The sequence below is a fragment of the Dendropsophus ebraccatus genome, chromosome 3, assembly GCF_027789765.1.
Source record: "Dendropsophus ebraccatus isolate aDenEbr1 chromosome 3, aDenEbr1.pat, whole genome shotgun sequence".
Classification (NCBI taxonomy): Eukaryota; Metazoa; Chordata; class Amphibia; order Anura; family Hylidae; genus Dendropsophus; species Dendropsophus ebraccatus.
In genome coordinates, this window is record NC_091456.1 from 21,436,913 (window position 1) to 21,454,787 (window position 17,875).

The 17,875-nt window shown below is 37.4% G+C and overlaps 1 protein-coding gene across 1 annotated transcript in view; it reads right to left on the reverse strand.

The window, feature by feature from the left end:
• Window positions 1-14,797, reverse strand: part of TBX1 (T-box transcription factor 1) — a 37,272-nt gene extending 22,475 nt beyond the window's left edge. The window contains exons 1-4 of the mRNA XM_069961087.1: window positions 14,679-14,797; window positions 8,680-8,787; window positions 5,784-6,144; window positions 323-424 (exon numbers count right to left, since the gene is read on the reverse strand). Coding sequence (XP_069817188.1) covers window positions 323-424; window positions 5,784-6,144; window positions 8,680-8,787; window positions 14,679-14,703 — 596 coding nt within the window. The 5' untranslated portion in view covers window positions 14,704-14,797. The remainder of the gene's footprint in view (window positions 1-322; window positions 425-5,783; window positions 6,145-8,679; window positions 8,788-14,678) is intronic.
• Window positions 14,798-17,875: the final 3,078 nt, after the last annotated feature.

Genomic DNA, 17,875 nt, shown 5'->3' on the forward strand with positions numbered 1-17,875 from the left:
ATATTTCTATACACATATATAGTATTTGTATACATATATATACATATATATAGTATAGTTCTATGAAAATATACAGTATATTTCTATGCACATATACAGTATATTGCTATGCACATATACAATATATTTCTATGTACATATATAGTATTTGTATGCACATATATAGTATTTCTATGCACATATACAGTATATTTCTATGCACCTATACAGTATATTTCTATGCACCTATACAGTATATCTCTGCACACTTCCCATAGGTAGCATGCAGCAGGCCATAGGGGCTATGCAGAGGATGGGATACATAGAGCTCCATTAATCTTACCGGTAGCGCTTATCGTCCACTGGTACGAAGTCCATTAATAACATGTAATCGGCCATGGGGTCCATCCCGAATATCTTCACCTGGAAGGTGGGAAACATTCGCCTGGCAGGGGGAGGAGGGGGCAGGGTTATATACTGCAGGATGAATGGCCTCTATCTCCTCATCACTATCAGAATAGTCGTCCCCTCTCCTGATGGATGGCTCTATAATTGTAGCTTACACCAGCAGTCCCTATCTTGTAGGGATCACTGCAGGCTACTGCCCTCCTCTCCATAATAGCGGCCGCCACTCACCCCCCTTATCTCTCAGCACAGGAAAACGCCGATCACATTCCTGATAATCGATATGGAATCGACTATTATCCTGATCGCTGAGGGGCTTTATATTCCATATAGAGGGAAGAGGAAGCGCAGGTAGCAATGGTCTCACCTAATCCATTCATCCAGCCAGCCGACCACATAGATAGATAGATAGATAGATAGATAGATAGATAGATAGATAGATAGATAGATAGGAGATAGATAGATAGATAGATAGATAGGAGATAGATAGATAGATAGATAGATAGATAGATAAATAGATAGATAGATAGATAGATAGATAGATAGATAGATAGATAGATAGATAGATAGATAGATAGGAGATATATAGGAGATAGATAGATAGATAGATAGGAGATATATAGGAGATAGATAGATAGATAGATAGATAGGAGATAGATAGATAGATAGATAGATAGATAGATAGATAGATAGATAGATAGGAGAGAGATAGATAGAAGATAGATAGATAGGAGATAGATAGATAGATAGATAATAGATAGATAGATAGATAGATAGATAGATAGATAGATAGATAGATAGATAGGAGATAGATAATAGATAATAGATAGATAGGAGATAGATAATAGATAATAGATAGATAGATAGTTTTTTCTGGGTCAGAAGATAATTAAAATAGTAAATTTAAATTATTCTTATAGAAGATTGAGGAAACCAAGCGATACTAGAGGTAGTATCAGTCTTCTGCTGCTTTCTATGGCAAACACGGAACAACGTTATTCTACTATTATAGACATACAAATTAAATGTTTATATTTTTCTACTATAAATGTGTGAAGAAACACACACACACACACACAATCACACACACACACACAATCACACACACACACTATCACACACACACACAATCACACACACAATCACACACACACACAATCACACACACACACAATCGTGAGGAAGAATGTGGCGGTGACGTGGACGGTCGCGGTGTCAGCAGGACAATGCGGGGACAGACAGGTAGAGACCCCCGGCTGTCACACTCACCACTCATTATCCCCATCACTTCCACTGCTCAATAGCACTTTACTCATTTACTTTTAACCAGTTTTCAGTGGAGTTTAGATGTCACCTCATCCATCCCCTCCACCCCATACACTCCCCGCCTGTCAGTGACCCGGGTGGGAATTATTCAATGACTTTCTCATATTGTACCCAGCAATATATACTACACTACATTATCACTACATATCACTCTATAGCAATATCAGCATCTTTAAAATTAAAAAAAAAGATATATAAATATTTTAGACAACTATACATATATAAATTACATTTGGTTCAAAAAAAAATCTTCTATAAAATAATAATAATAATAATAATAATACTGTTTGGCCTCTCCTACAAATAGTAGTGAAGTAGAATATGTTTCATATTATACATATTATACAAATAAGTCCAGGTAAATCTCCATTCTGCCCCACACTGTGATAAAGTGGAAGTAATCTGTTCTTCTGTGACACTAATATTGTTATTTGCCCTTTAAATAAGTCGGTTCCCCCCCAGGTCTCAGCCGCAGGGGGCTCAGGGCCTATAAGTCACGTGGTGCCTGTGGATTTAGAGGGGGTAGTAATGGAGACCATTCCCTGTTTGTTTTGTCCCTTTGGCTCTGACATCTCCTGCATTATCCCTATCTCTCTATTCTTCGCGATCACCTGTTGGGAAGTAATTGGATTCACTAACTTGGAATAATATTTACTCCCAGAGCTGAGGAGGGAGAAGAGCAAACACTGGGGGATAGGTGACATCCAGAAACACTGGGGGATAGGTGACATCCAGAAACACTGGGGGATAGGTGACATCCAGAAACACTGGGGGATAGGTGACATCCAGATACACTGGGGGATAGGTGACATCCAGAAACACTGGGGGATAGGTGACATCCAGATACACTGGGGGATAGGTGACATCCAGATACACTGGGGGATAGGTGACATCCAGATACACTGGGGGATAGGTGACATCCAGAAACACTGGGGGATAGGTGACATCCAGATACACTGGGGGATAGGTGACATCCAGATACACTGGGGGATAGGTGACATCCAGAAACACTGGGGGATAGGTGACATCCAGAAACACTGGGGGATAGGTGACATCCAGATACACTGGGGGATAGGTGACATCCAGAAACACTGGGGATAGGTGACATCCAGATACACTGGGGGATAGGGATAGGTGACATCCAGAAACACTGGGGGATAGGTGACATCCAGAAACACTGGGGGATAGGTGACATCCAGAAACACTGGGGATAGGTGACATCCAGAAACACTGGGGGATAGGTGACATCCAGAAACACTGGGGATAGGTGACAACCAGAAACACTGGGGATAGGTGACAACCAGAGGAAGCCTAATATACTGATATACTGGGGACCTCCACAAACTATGGGAGCTTCAACTGCACTGAACACTATATATACACTATGTATAACCTGTTTGCGTTTATACATATGTCTTCTGTAGCAATTGATTATTTGTAATGCTTTGTTCGAAATGTAATAAAATTGTCATTCTAAAACACACACACACACACAATATATATATTACAACACATTCAGCGTATACTATTCCTCAGGTTTAGATACAGGCCTCTAACCATGGATACATCGAGAAATATAATATATCTATAAAGTAATTCCATATAACTGCTGTGTTAAACCCAGGACAGGTATATGGAGGGCAGTACTGTATTATGTGTAGCTGTACTGGGAATATAATGCCTGGAAGCAGAATACCGATAGAGAAGTTATTGTATATTATTATTATTATTATTATTAATGACATGAATACTGATTTTATATCGTCAGTTTAAATATATGTATATATAAAATATATTTATAATCACACATACATCCATCCATACATACATACAGGATTCACATACAGAATTTATATAGATATATATGTGTATAATATACACGCAAACACACGCCATTGCCTGTACTGTTATCATGGGCTGATAAGATTGCAGACCCCTTCTTACAATATACTGATGCCCCCCCCCCCTCCGTATTTCTACAATTTGCGGAATAAATCATTAGTGGGGTGACCCCAGCACAGACCCTGATCTCCCCCATTGTCTCCCTGTGGGAATCCCCCCTGACATTGTCTCCCCTGAGCAGTCAGCACTCTGCAGCCCATAGGATTTTACAAGGCACAAATCTCCCCATTTCCCAGTAATCCCAGTGCTCTTTATGCCGCCGTGTTGGGTGGTGATGGAGTTTTGGACATGAAAGCTGCGGTGTCAGTAAATCAGTAAATCTACCTACTGGGATCAACCTCTCTGGGTGACTGTGGTTAGAAAAGCCCTAATGCTGTAATATAGCATAATACATGGCCATAATATAACACATGACTATAATATATAATAGATGGCCATAATATAACACATGACTATAATATATAATAGATGGCCATAATATAATACATGACTATAATATAACACATAACTATAATATATAATAGATGGCCATAATATAATACATGGCCATAATATAATACATGACTATAATATAACACATAACTATAATATATAATAGATGGCCATAATATAACACATGACTATAATATATAATAGATGGCCATAATATAATACATGACTATAATATAACACATAACTATAATATATAATAGATGGCCATAATATAACACATGACTATAATATATAATAGATGGCCATAATATAATACATGACTATAATATAATACATGACTATAATATAACACATGACTATAATATATAATAGATGACCATAATATAATACATGACTATAATATAATACATGACTATAATATAACACATAACTATAATATATAATAGATGACCATAATATAATACATGACTATAGCATAATACATGGCCATAATATAACACATGACTATAATATATAATAGATGGCCATAATCAAATACATGGCCATAATATAATACATAACTATAATATAATACATGACTATAATATAATACATGGCCATAATATAATACATGACTATAATATAATACATGGCCATACTATAATATATGACTATAATATAATACATGACTATAGTATAATACATGGCCATAATATAATACATAACTATAATATAATACATGGCCATACTATAATATATGACTATAATATAATACATGACTATAGTATAATACATGGCCATAATATAATCCAGGACTATAGGACACGATATAATGGAGTCTGGCAGGTGCTGAGCCGCCATATTTACCAAACACATCCCTGTAAATTATTCAGCTTTTCCCTCCACAAGTTCTACGCCAATTATTGTAATTACAGCAAGAAATATTCCCAGTATGAAGTCATCGGTCTATAATGGTCACACTTTCCACTGCCAGATCCCAGCAACTCCAGTGTGTACTGGGCTCAGGCCTACAGAATATACTCTGCTCCCTGGTCACCTATCTATCTATCTATCTATCTATCTCCTATCTATCTATCTATCTATCTATCTATCTATCTGTCTGTCTATTTTCTATCTATTTATTTATTCCAGTCCCAGATCTACCAGTATATATGTATATATTCCAGTCCTATGATTTCCCAGCACGGGGTCAGGATCACAGGGGAAACAAATGGGATATATATATATATATATATATATATATATTTATTTTTTTTTTATTTTTTTTTTATCTACCTGTTACATACTATAAAAGACCCCTATATATGTGTATGCTAAGGATGGGGCTAGACGTATATATCAGTCATACAACTATCCTTACATACAAAAATCATTTGGTATACAATGTATCTATCTTCCAATCCTATGGTCTATCTATTACATACTATAAAAGACGTATATCAGTCATACACTATCCCTACATACGAATTACCATATAGTTTGCAATGTATATATATATATATATATATATATATATATATATACATGCTTATCCTATGGTCTACCTATTACATACTATAAAAGACCCCCATATATGTCAGTCATACACTATCCCTATATACGAATAACCATATAGTTTACAATATATATATATATTCCAATCCTGTGGTCTACCTGTACTATAACAGACCCCTATATATGTGTATACTGGACGTATATATCAGTCATACACTATATACAATGTATGCTTCCTCCCTTACCTTCCAGCCTTGGTGACGATCATCTCTGTGCCCAGCTGGTTGAACTCGTCCCACAGCGCCTTCATCTCCAGCTGCACGGTGATGTTGCCCACCTTGGGGTTCTTCTTGATGGGGGCCTTACTGCTGCCGCTGCTGCTCCCGGGGGTGGAGGAGGATGAGCAGCTGGAGGAAGAGGCGCCGGCGCTGTCGGATTCCGGGGGGCAGGCATGGCTGCTGGAGCCGGGGCCGAAGCTGTACGAGTGCTGAGCCGCCGAGCAGGGTTCGTAGTGCGGCTCGTGCTGGCTGTAGGGGTCCCCCGGAGATGGGGAGAGGTGGTAGCCCCCCGAAGCGTTCAGGCTGCTCAGGCTGTTGGCGGTGAAAGCTGCAACATCGCAGAAATGCGAGAGCTGGGTGAGCCAGGGGCTGGAGATGGCTGAGATCATAGCCAAATAATAGAGAAGAGGGCAAAGAGAATGAAGAAGAGGACAAAGCAGCTGCACTACTGCCAGCACTGCTACCTCAGCCGGGAGAGCTCTGCTACCTCAGCCGGGAGAGCTCTGCTACCTCAGCCGGGAGAGCTCTGCTACCTCAGCCGGGAGAGCTCTGCTACATGAGCCGGGAGAGCTCTGCTACATGAGCCGGGAGAGCTCTGCTACATGAGCCGGGAGAGCTCTGCTACATGAGCCGGGAGAGCTCTGCTACATGAGCCGGGAGAGCTCTGCTACCTGAGCCGGGAGAGCTCTGCTACCTGAGCCGGGAGAGCTCTGCTACCTGAGCCGGGAGAGCTCTGCTACATGCAGGAATCTAGGAGAACAATGTAGGTGATCTGCAGGCTGCTCCCTCCCTGCTGTTTACTCAGCTCAGCAAGTTACACAGAGGAGCTGCAGCAACTAGAGAGCCGGGGCTGCCTGGGGGAAGCTGGATGTGGCCAACATTCCTGGAGAGGGGGCCACTCAGATCCACAGAGAGAGAAGGGTGGCCCTGGATGGAGCAGTGTGGCCCTGGATGCAGCTGTGCTGCCCTGGCTCCTGGCTCCTTGCTGTGCTGCACTCCACTGCCCTGACTCTTGGGTGTCTCCTTCTCTCCTTCTTCTTCTTCCTCCTCCTCTGCCAGTTCCTATTTCTATAAGCTCAGCAGGTAACTCGCCCTGTCCTCGCTGCTGAGACCCTGATGGGATGATTGACACACAAGTTCTTCCTCTTCTTCTTCTTCCCAGAGCTTCTTCCTCCTCCTGACACCCACTTTTTTCGGTGCAGTTATATAAGGCGTCACCCTCGCTACACCCCCCTCCTCTTCTCCACTTCTGCCCTCCCCTTCCTATTGTTTAAACAATAGATAGACACACTTGTGTAGACCTCCATCCACAACAAAACAAACAGGGCAGGTTTTTTTTTTTACTTCCACTAAAAGCAAACAGCAAAGCACCAATGAGGGGCCCTGTCCCTTCCTCTGTACCTGCCCTATAGCTGCCTGCAGGACAAGGGTGGTCACTGGACTCTTTTTCCTTCCTGGCTTATATAGGTGATATATATTACTGCCAATGACTATGGTAAGAAAGCTATGGAATAATATCTGTATGGACAGAAATCCTCCAAATGTTATACACTATCATCAAACCTGAGAAATGACACACACAAAATATATATAAATATATGTCTGTGTGTGTATATATATATATATGTGTACATAAATATACACACACATATATATATATATATATATATATATATATATATATATATGTATATATATGCTAAAACGTCCGTATTTAGGTACTGTAGGAGATATTGTTGGGCGAGGTGTATTTATTATTATGATGATAGTGATGATGAAGATTATTATTATTATTATTTTTATTATTAATGTTATTATTTTTTGTTGTTATTGTTATTATTTTGATGACTTGTTTATTAAATAAAATGTAAATAAATGTAACAATTTAACACTTGTTTTTCTTCGTATATTACGTCTCCGTCTACATGTCACAAGCTCCCAGGTTGCTAATAATTTTTCCTATTGTATAGAATACAAGTAAATGTCATTATGTGAAGGTTGAAGTCTAGTAATATTTTAGGAAAGGATGTTTATACTGGTATATACTACTATACTGTACTATAGTATTATCATTATTATTATTATTATTATTATTATTATTATTATACTATATAGTATTAATAGCTTTAGCCAATAATCGGCACACAAGGGTACTATAAAAAGGGAAAAAAATAAATTTGATATATATATATATATATATATATATATATATATATATATATACACATATATATGTGTGTGTGTGTGTGTGTGTGTATATATATATATATATATATATATATATATATATATATATTTATTTATTAGGCTTGTGTGTAATAAATGTCGCCGATGTAGATGCGACATATCAGTGACCTGGCGCACATGTAGCAGTTGAATTCTCTCACTATTGTTATTATATGATATTTTTCCTCTGTTTTCAACTACATTTTCTTCAATATATGAACATATTCAGTCATCTCATGTGATACAATATATATATATATATATGTATATATATATATATATATATATATATATGGGATTAAAGACACGTGCAAGTAGAACTTTTATTTCCTTGGTGAACTTGAAATTCGGATTTACTTTGCATTCACATAACAATGGGCGATGCCAGAGAGAATGGGTGATATGTATATATATATATATATATATACATATATATATATATATATATATATATACAGTTTTCCTATATGTCTTCCCTTGTGTGCTCTGTACATTTGCACATGGACCTTATCAGGGACCAGTGGAGGGTAGATGAGGACAAGAAGGACTGTCTGATTCCTTGTTAGGGGCCTGTGCACATTACAGGGGGCACATGGTGCATTGTAGATGTGAGGTGGTTAGTGACAGGGACACTTACCCTCCATATCCCTGGTCACAGCACTGAAGTGCATTCTCATGGGGTGGCACTGGAACCTGCAGAGCTTCTCCAGGGCAGCAGCTCTTCCCTCCTCGGGATCCGCTTGTTCTGGAATCAGAGAGGCGATACTGAAAGCATTGGCTTTAGGGGACAGAGGGCTGCTCTCTTCCATAAGGGAGCAAAAATAGTCCCACTGTGACACCATTCATGGGAGGGAAACTATCCCCCAGACACAGAGAAGTGCTCCTTACAGACAGCACGATGTCACTAGTCCCTGCAGCCACTTCTGTCCTGTAGATCAGCACGTTCCATTGTCTGTCCTGCAGAGCCTGCACCCTATGGAGCCCCCCTCCTAGCCTGGACTGATCCCCGGTATGATGGGACTGTGGAGCCCTTATCTGTGGTCACTGTCAGCCAGTAGCGGAGTGATGTCACCAGTGTCAGCACTGGGAGCTGCTGCTGCTGCTGCCCGCCTCCTGCCTGATGTGACTGCACGTTCTGCTGGATTGGGATCTAAATAGAGTCCTGTCAATCACACAGCCTGAGAGCCCAGTGGAAAATACACGGGACGTGACTACAGCAGCTAGGGGGTCCGGCACTCACATGGATGGCTCCTACACTAGATAAAGTACATAAATAAATAAATATAATATCAATCTATATATATATATATATATATATATATATATATATATATATATATATAAAAGAAAATATCACTTTATTTAATTTGGTATATCTATCTATCTCCTATCTACCTATCTATCTATCTATCTATCTATATACTATCTATCTATCTATCTCCTATCTATCTATCTTTGTGTGAAACTTACCACAATGCACTATATAACACACACACACACACACACAAAAATCCTAAAAAAAAACATCCCTTTCTCTCTCTCTCTCTCTCTCTCTCTCTCTCATATATATATATATATATATATATATATATATATATATATATACTAACTAGAGAATATCACTTTATTTACTATCCCTGATTATCTCCTCCCCTAGAGCAGGCTACTATGCAGATAGATGTGATTGGAATATACAATGCTATGGTGAATATACAATGCTATGGTGAATATACAATGCTATGGTGGGATATTGGTGGGAATGGATTGCTTTGTGCAGCCTGGTGGCAGGTCTCATTAGAGGGGATTATTCCTGGTTCCATCCTCCTCACATTACCTGCTGAAATGGCCCTTTCACTAGAATCCTGATGCTTCCTGAGAATTACCTGAGATATTATACATTCCATGGGTCCTGACTAATATGTAATACAAAGAATGCTTGATAGCAGGAAATAGTCTGAATGAGCTGGCAGCAATGTATATGAGATTGCACTGTGCTAGAATGATTTGATTTCAGTGTAAATTTGCGACAAATGTGCTTTTCCCATAGGAGCTAATGGTGCTAAATAACAGGATCCCAGGCTTGTGCTTCTCTCCAAATTATCGAATTAGCAGAGCTGGGATCACATTCATAGGTCACTAAGGAAACTCAATTTCCACATTAGGAGAAGCTAAGGAGCAGGGCTGTGTGCCGGGGGTCTGGATCCCAGGGTTCTTCTTATTCTGGATCCTCCAATGATTCCAGATTGCCGGGGATTCTGGATTTATTCTGGATCCTCCTATGATTCCGGATTGCCGGCAGTCTGGATCCCAGGGTTCTTATTATTCTGGATCCCAGGGTTCTTATCATTCTGGATCCTCTTCTGATTCCGGATTGCCGGCAGTCTGGATCCCAGGGTTCTTCCTATTCTGGATCCTCCAATGATTCCAAATTGTCGGGATTCTGGATTTATTCTGGATCCTCCTATAATTCCGGATTGCCGGCAGTCTGGATCCCAGGGTTCTTCTTATTCTGGATCCTCCTATGATTCTAGATCGCAGTTCTCCTCGGGATCAGCTCTTCTCTATAATTATTATAATGGGAGGAGTGCTAGGACGAGTAAGGACAGCTTTTATAGCTGCAATGTAATAAATTAGAGTAAACCTCATCTGGGCGATGTAATAACTGCACACAGGCCGTATATTAGCAGCAAATTATATATATGTGTGTGTGTGGAGCTGAAGCCCCCCGGGGTACTGTGTGATGGGTATATAAAGCCCCCTGGGGTGCTGTGTGATGGGTATATAAAGCCCCCTGGGGTGCTGTGTGATGGGTATATAAAGCCCCCTGGGGTGCTGTGTGATGGGTATATAAAGCCCCCTGGGGTGCTGTGTGATGGGTATATAAAGCCCCCTGGGGTGCTGTGTGATGGGTATATAAAGCCCCCTGGGGTGCTGTGTGATGGGTATATAAAGCCCCCTGGGGTGCTGTGTGATGGGTATATAAAGCCCCCCGGGGTACTGTGTGATGGGTATATAAAGCCCCCCGGGGTGCTGTGTGATGGGTATATAAAGCCCCATGGGGTGCTGTGTGATGGGTATATAAAGCCCCCTGGGGTGCTGTGTGATGGGTATATAAAGCCTCATCGGTTATGGATCTGGATAAAGCACGTGATCAGATCAGCTCTTTGCCAGCTATGATTTGTCCTCACCTTCTCTCTTATCATTGACTCTCTAATGGGAGCCTCCATACAGTATCCCAGCCAGGAGGAAGATTAGGGGCTGTAGACTATGTAAAAAGTGTAATGTTTGCAAATTATTCTATCTATCTATCTATCTATCTATCTATCTATCTATCTCCTATCTATCTATCTATCTATCTATCTATCTATCTATCTATCTATTTATCTATCTTCTATCTATCTATCTATCTCCTATCTATCTATCTATCTATCTATCTATTTATCTATCTTCTATCTATCTATCTCCTATCTATCTCCTATCTATCTATCTATCTATCTATCTATCTCCTATCTATCTATCTATCTATCTATCTATCTATTTATCTATCTTCTATCTATCTATCTATCTATCTATCTATCTATCTATCTATCTCCTATCTATCTATCTATCTATCTATCTATCTATCTATCTATCTATCTATCTCTATCTATCTATCTCCTATCTATCTATCTATCTATCTCCTATCTATCTATCTCCCATCTATCTATCTATCTATCTATCTATCTATCTATATACAATATCTACCTATCTCACGTTTGCTGTGATAACATCACACATTCGAATTAGGCTTATTATTATTAAATGTAAAAAATGTTAGTATCACTACTCAGTGTATTGTACCTCTTTTGGCATGGGTACTAGATTACTTATCCCAATGTATTCCCTATGCCAGGTCTCTGTCTACCTGATATACTGTACAGCTATATAGGATCTATAATAACCTATGCACTATACACCATCTACTACTACTACTATTATTATTATTATTATTATTATTATTATTATTATTATTATTATTATATAAGCTCTATAATAACATATGCACTATACACCATCTACTTCTACTACTACTGCTACTATATTATTATTATTATTATTATTATTATTATTATTATTATTATATAAGCTCTATAATAACCTATGCACTATACACCATCTACTACTACTACTACTACTATTATTATTATTATTATTATTATTATTATTATTATTATTATTATTATTATTATATAAGCTCTATAATAACCTATGCACTATACACCATCTACTATTGTTAGAATTATTATTATTATTATTATTATTATCATTCTGACTCTCCAATGACTCCAGAAGAGCGTGAGATCCCAGCCTCTCAGGATACAGAACCATTTCCGCAGCATCTTCCTACAATGTTACATCTCTACCTGTTTCCTTTGTGGATAACACAGCAGCCCCCCAGATAACAGACATGCCCCCCCCTGCCCCCCTCCCCCACACTATATATATGAGCTCTGCCCATACAACCTGTATTATACTCCTGCTCTTTATATGCCATGTCATCAAGTCCATTTTTTATTTCCTCTCCACAACAGACAGTGGTCTATGTCCCGGCTTCCAAGGGGTTAAAGGGCACTTCATCTATCACTCTTAGGGACGTCAACACCCACCTTTGTGTCTTTTGTTATTTTTTCCTGTTGCTGTTCTACTGAAATGGCAGGAAACTGCAGTCTGATGAAATGATCCAATTCTATCACAATGTTTTATAGAACTCTCTGTGACTTGTAGTGGATATGTCCAGCCCAGTCTCTGGCTGTATACCTGCTCAGTCCCTGTATATCCTACAGGAGACATCAATCCCTGTGTTTATTATTCTGCAGTAATGAGATCCTGAGCACCAGGCAAATTTCCTGCAGACTCCTAGTTACCATATTGTGTTTAACCATCACTTAATCCTCCCATCAGCAGATCAGATGACTTATTTGCTACAACCTTCCACTTTCCTCAGTGTTATACTCCTTATTTATTGATTTTCCTCTGGATGGAAAGCAGACCTGCTAGTATTAACATATTTGCTGACACTTATTACATTGCATGAAACAAGAGATGACTATGGTGGAGATGGAAAATACCTTCAAATATTATGATTACAGCCCCGAGTCGTGCAGGAACAATGGTTAGTGTGTCACCTCTGGCCCAGGACAGGACAATGACAAGGTCACCCACACCAGGCTGCTCTATACAACATTGTACTGACGGAAAAGTGCCCAGAAATGGGTGGAAATCCACAGGGTATTTACCCCAGAGCAACGAATAATTCTACAGCCAACAAGAGATTGTCACCATATAGTTCTAGAATATATGCAGATATCAATACATCGTCAATATATCAAGGTGCGTGTATATATATATATATATCTGTATCTCCATCTATCTCCTATCTATCTATGTATTATCTATCTATCTATTTATTTATTTATTTTCTATCAATCTATTTATCTATCTATCTATCTTCTATCTATCGATCTATCTATCTATCTCCTATCTATCTATCTATCTATCTATCTATCTATCTCCTATCTATCTATCTATCTATCTATCTATCTATCTATCTCCTATCTATCTATTATCTATCTATCTATCTATCTATCTATCTATCTATCTATCTATCTCCTATCTATCTATCTATCTATCTATCTATCTATCTATATATCTCCAATCTATCTATCTATCTATCTATCTATCTATCTATCTATCTATCTATCTCCTATCTATTATCTATCTATCTATCTATCTATCTCCTATCTATCTATCTATCTATCTATCTATCTATCTATCTATCTCCTATCTATCTATCTATCTATCTATCTATCTATCTCCTATCTATCTATCTATCTATCTATCTATCTATCTATCTATCTCCTATCTATCTATCTATCTATCTATCTATATATCTCCAATCTATCTATCTATCTATCTATCTATCTATCTATCTATCTATCTCCTATCTATTATCTATCTATCTATCTATCTATCTATCTTTGTGTGAAATTTAGAACCACAATGTACGTATGCACTTTATCTATGCACAATACTTTATATATATATATATATATATATATATATATATATATATATATATAAATATATATATATATTTATATATATATATATATATATATATATATATATATATATATATATATATAGCATTGTGCATAGATAAAGTGCATATACATATACACCTATCTATCTGTAAAAATAAAAAGGAATTATAGAGGATTTGCCCAGTTTCTGTGTTTTCTACCCACTCCTGGTTTTGGTTGAAAAAAAGACTGAACAAAATACTGATGGAAAAACTGTGTGTGTGAACAGTCATAATGTAGGGACAGTGGGATTCAGTAACATTTGCATATGTAGAACTTGTTTAAATATTATTACTGACAGGTTCTCTTCGTGGCCCCTTTGGGTGTCTATTATAAGAATACAGCAAATAATAATAATAATAATAATAATAATAATAATAATACTACAGCAATCTATAATAATAAATCTTGATAGGTGACTATTATATAGCATAGTCCACCTGGTGAGCTCCCCACTATCTCCTACCCCATCCATGGAGGCAAGGACATGTGCCAGAGGGAAATCTCTACTTACTTGTTAGCTCCCAGTGTGAGAACATCCACTTGTCCTGAGGGGAGAGCTGGATGAGGAGCAGCAGCCCGGATTTATTTATACTGCCCCCATCACAGCATGCAGTCCTGGCTGCTGCTTCTCTGCCCTATAAATCCAGCGCAGGATTCCTTATGAGGGGCACAAGTTCCTCCAAGACATTGCCCCCTCCTAGATATGATGCCCGGTGTCCTGTAATATCCCGGGATGGCTGGTTAGAATTAATGCCAGTCAGTATAGGAAAGTATAGGAGAGTATAGGAAAGTATAGGAGAGTATAGGAGAAGGAGAGTATAGGAGAGTATAGGAGAAGGAGAGTATAGGAGAGTATAGAAGAGTATAGGAAAGTATAGGAGAGTATAGGAGAAGGAGAGTATAGGAAAGTATAGGAGAAGGAGAGTATAGGAGAGTATAGGAAAGTATAGGAAAGTATAGGAGAGTATAGGAGAGTATAGGAAAGTATAGGAGAGTATAGGAGAAGGAGAGTATAGGAAAGTATAGGAGAAGGAGAGTATAGGAGAGTATAGGAGAAGGAGAGTATAGGAAAGTATAGGAGAAGGAAAGTATAGGAAAGTATAGGAGAGTATAGGAAAGTATAGGAGAGTATAGGAAAGTATAGGAAAGTATAGGAAAGTATAGGAGAGTATAGGAGAAGGAGAGTATAGGAAAGTATAGGAGAAGGAGAGTATAGGAGAGTATAGGAGAGTATAGGAGAGTATAGGAAAGTATAGGAAAGTATAGGAGAGTATAGGAGAGTATAGGAAAGTATAGGAGAGTATAGGAGAAGGAGAGTATAGGAAAGTATAGGAGAAGGAGAGTATAGGAGAGTATAGGAGAAGGAGAGTATAGGAAAGTATAGGAGAAGGAAAGTATAGGAAAGTATAGGAGAGTATAGGAAAGTATAGGAGAGTATAGGAAAGTATAGGAGAGTATAGGAGAAGGAAAGTATAGGAAAGTATAGGAGAGTATAGGAGAAGGAGAGTATAGAAAAGTATAGGAGAGTATAGGAGAAGGAGAGTATAGAAAAGTATAGGAGAAGGAGAGTATAGGAAAGTATAGGAGAAGGAGAATATAGGAGAGTATAGGAAATTATAAGAGAGTAAAGGAGAATATATGAAAGTATAGAAGATTATAGGAGAGTAAAGGAAAAGAAGAGTAAATGAAAGTATAAGAAATTATAGGAGAAGTAGAGTATAGCAAAGTAGAGGAGAGTATAGGAGTATATAGGAAAGTATAGGAGTATATAGGAAAGTATAGGTGAGTATAGGAAAGTATAGGAGAGTATAGGAGTATATAGGAAAGTATAGGTGAGTAGAGGAAAGTAGAGGAGAGTAGAGGAAAGTATAGGAGAATATAGGAGAGTATAGGAGAGTATAGGAGAATATAGGAAAGTATAGGAAAGTATAGGAGAGTATAGGAGAATATAGGAGAGTATAGCAGAGTATAGGAGAGTATAAGAGAGTGTAGGAAAGTATAGGAGAGTATAGGAGAATATAGGAAAGTATAGGAAAGTATAGGAGAGTATAGGAGAATATAGGAGAGTATAGCAGAGTATAGGAGAGTATAGCAGAGTATAGCAGAGTATAGGAGAGTATAAGAGAGTGTAGGAAAGTAAAGGAGAGTATAGGGAGACCTCCCCCAGCAGCAGTCAGCATCCCCCTGTGCAGTGAGTGAGGTGTATGTGCTGCTCTACCGTCTCTTCTGTCTGTGGGCAGGTGAAGGGCTCCAGAGCACAGCACGCCATGTTTCCATAGTCGTCGTCATCATCATCATCATCATCATTAAACCACATTCCACTATTAATGAAAGCAAACAATTGTTTGTAATATGTAATGCATGCATATCTATTTTTATTTGTCTGTAGTCATGACTAGTATATCTATTTCTTCTAATCCTTAATATATGTATATATTTATTTATTTATTTATAATATATTTAATAATATTTACCTGTATGTAAAATTATTATTTATCTATAGTATAGTCTTTGTATGCTCATTATTATTTTACCTATATCTTAACATTTTTTATACAGTCAATATTTATACAGTCAATATAACCAATATACCTAATACCTAGGTATGTTGATAGCAGGTTTTAATAATTTTATTATAGCCATTAATATCCATTTATATATCTATTGGTGTATATATTTGACTCTTTAGATTTGACTGTGCCTATCTCCTATCTATCTATCTATCTATCTATCTATCTCCTATCTATCTATATTTTTATCTATGTTTTTCTATATTGAACAGACACACTTGCTGGGATGAGTTCACCAACCCAGAAGAACCACCAGGAGAAATGGATAGATAGATAGATAAATAGATAAATAAAGAAATAGATAGAGAGATAGATAGATAGATAGATAGATAGATAGATAGATAATAAATAGATAGATAGATAAATAGATAAATAAAGAAATAGATAGATAGATAGATAGATAGATAGGAGATAGATAGATAGATAGGAGATAGATAGATAGATAGATAGATAGATAGATAGATAGGAGATAGATAGATAGATAGATAGATGGATACTAGATAGGAGATAGATAGATAGATAGATAGATAGAGAGATAGAGATAGATAGATAGATAGATAGATAGATAGATAGATAGATAGATAGATAGATAGGAGATAGATAGGAGATAGATAGATAGATAGATAGATAGATAGATAGATAGATAGATAGATAGATAGATAGGAGATAGATAGATAGATAGATAGATAGATAGATAGATAGATAGATAGATAGGAGATAGATAGATAGATAGATAGATAGATAGATAGATAGGAGATAGATAGATAGATAGATAGATAGATAGATAGATAGATAGGAGATAGATAGATAGATAGATAGATAGATAGATAGATAGATAGGAGATAGATAGATAGATAGATAGATAGATAGATAGATAGATAGATAGGAGATAGAATGATTGGAGGTGATAGATATATAATAGATAGATTATATAAACATCGGTTAAAGTGAAAGATTGTGATTCTTATATAGTTCATGTATGTATGGGTTGTTGTAAACACAAACTATGTAGAGATTCATCGATATATTAAAATGATAGATAGGTAATTGTGTATATAGTTATGATAGATAAATAGATCAAGGAATATAGCCAGTACATTAAAACACACTCTCTCTCCATATCAGTATTATATTTATT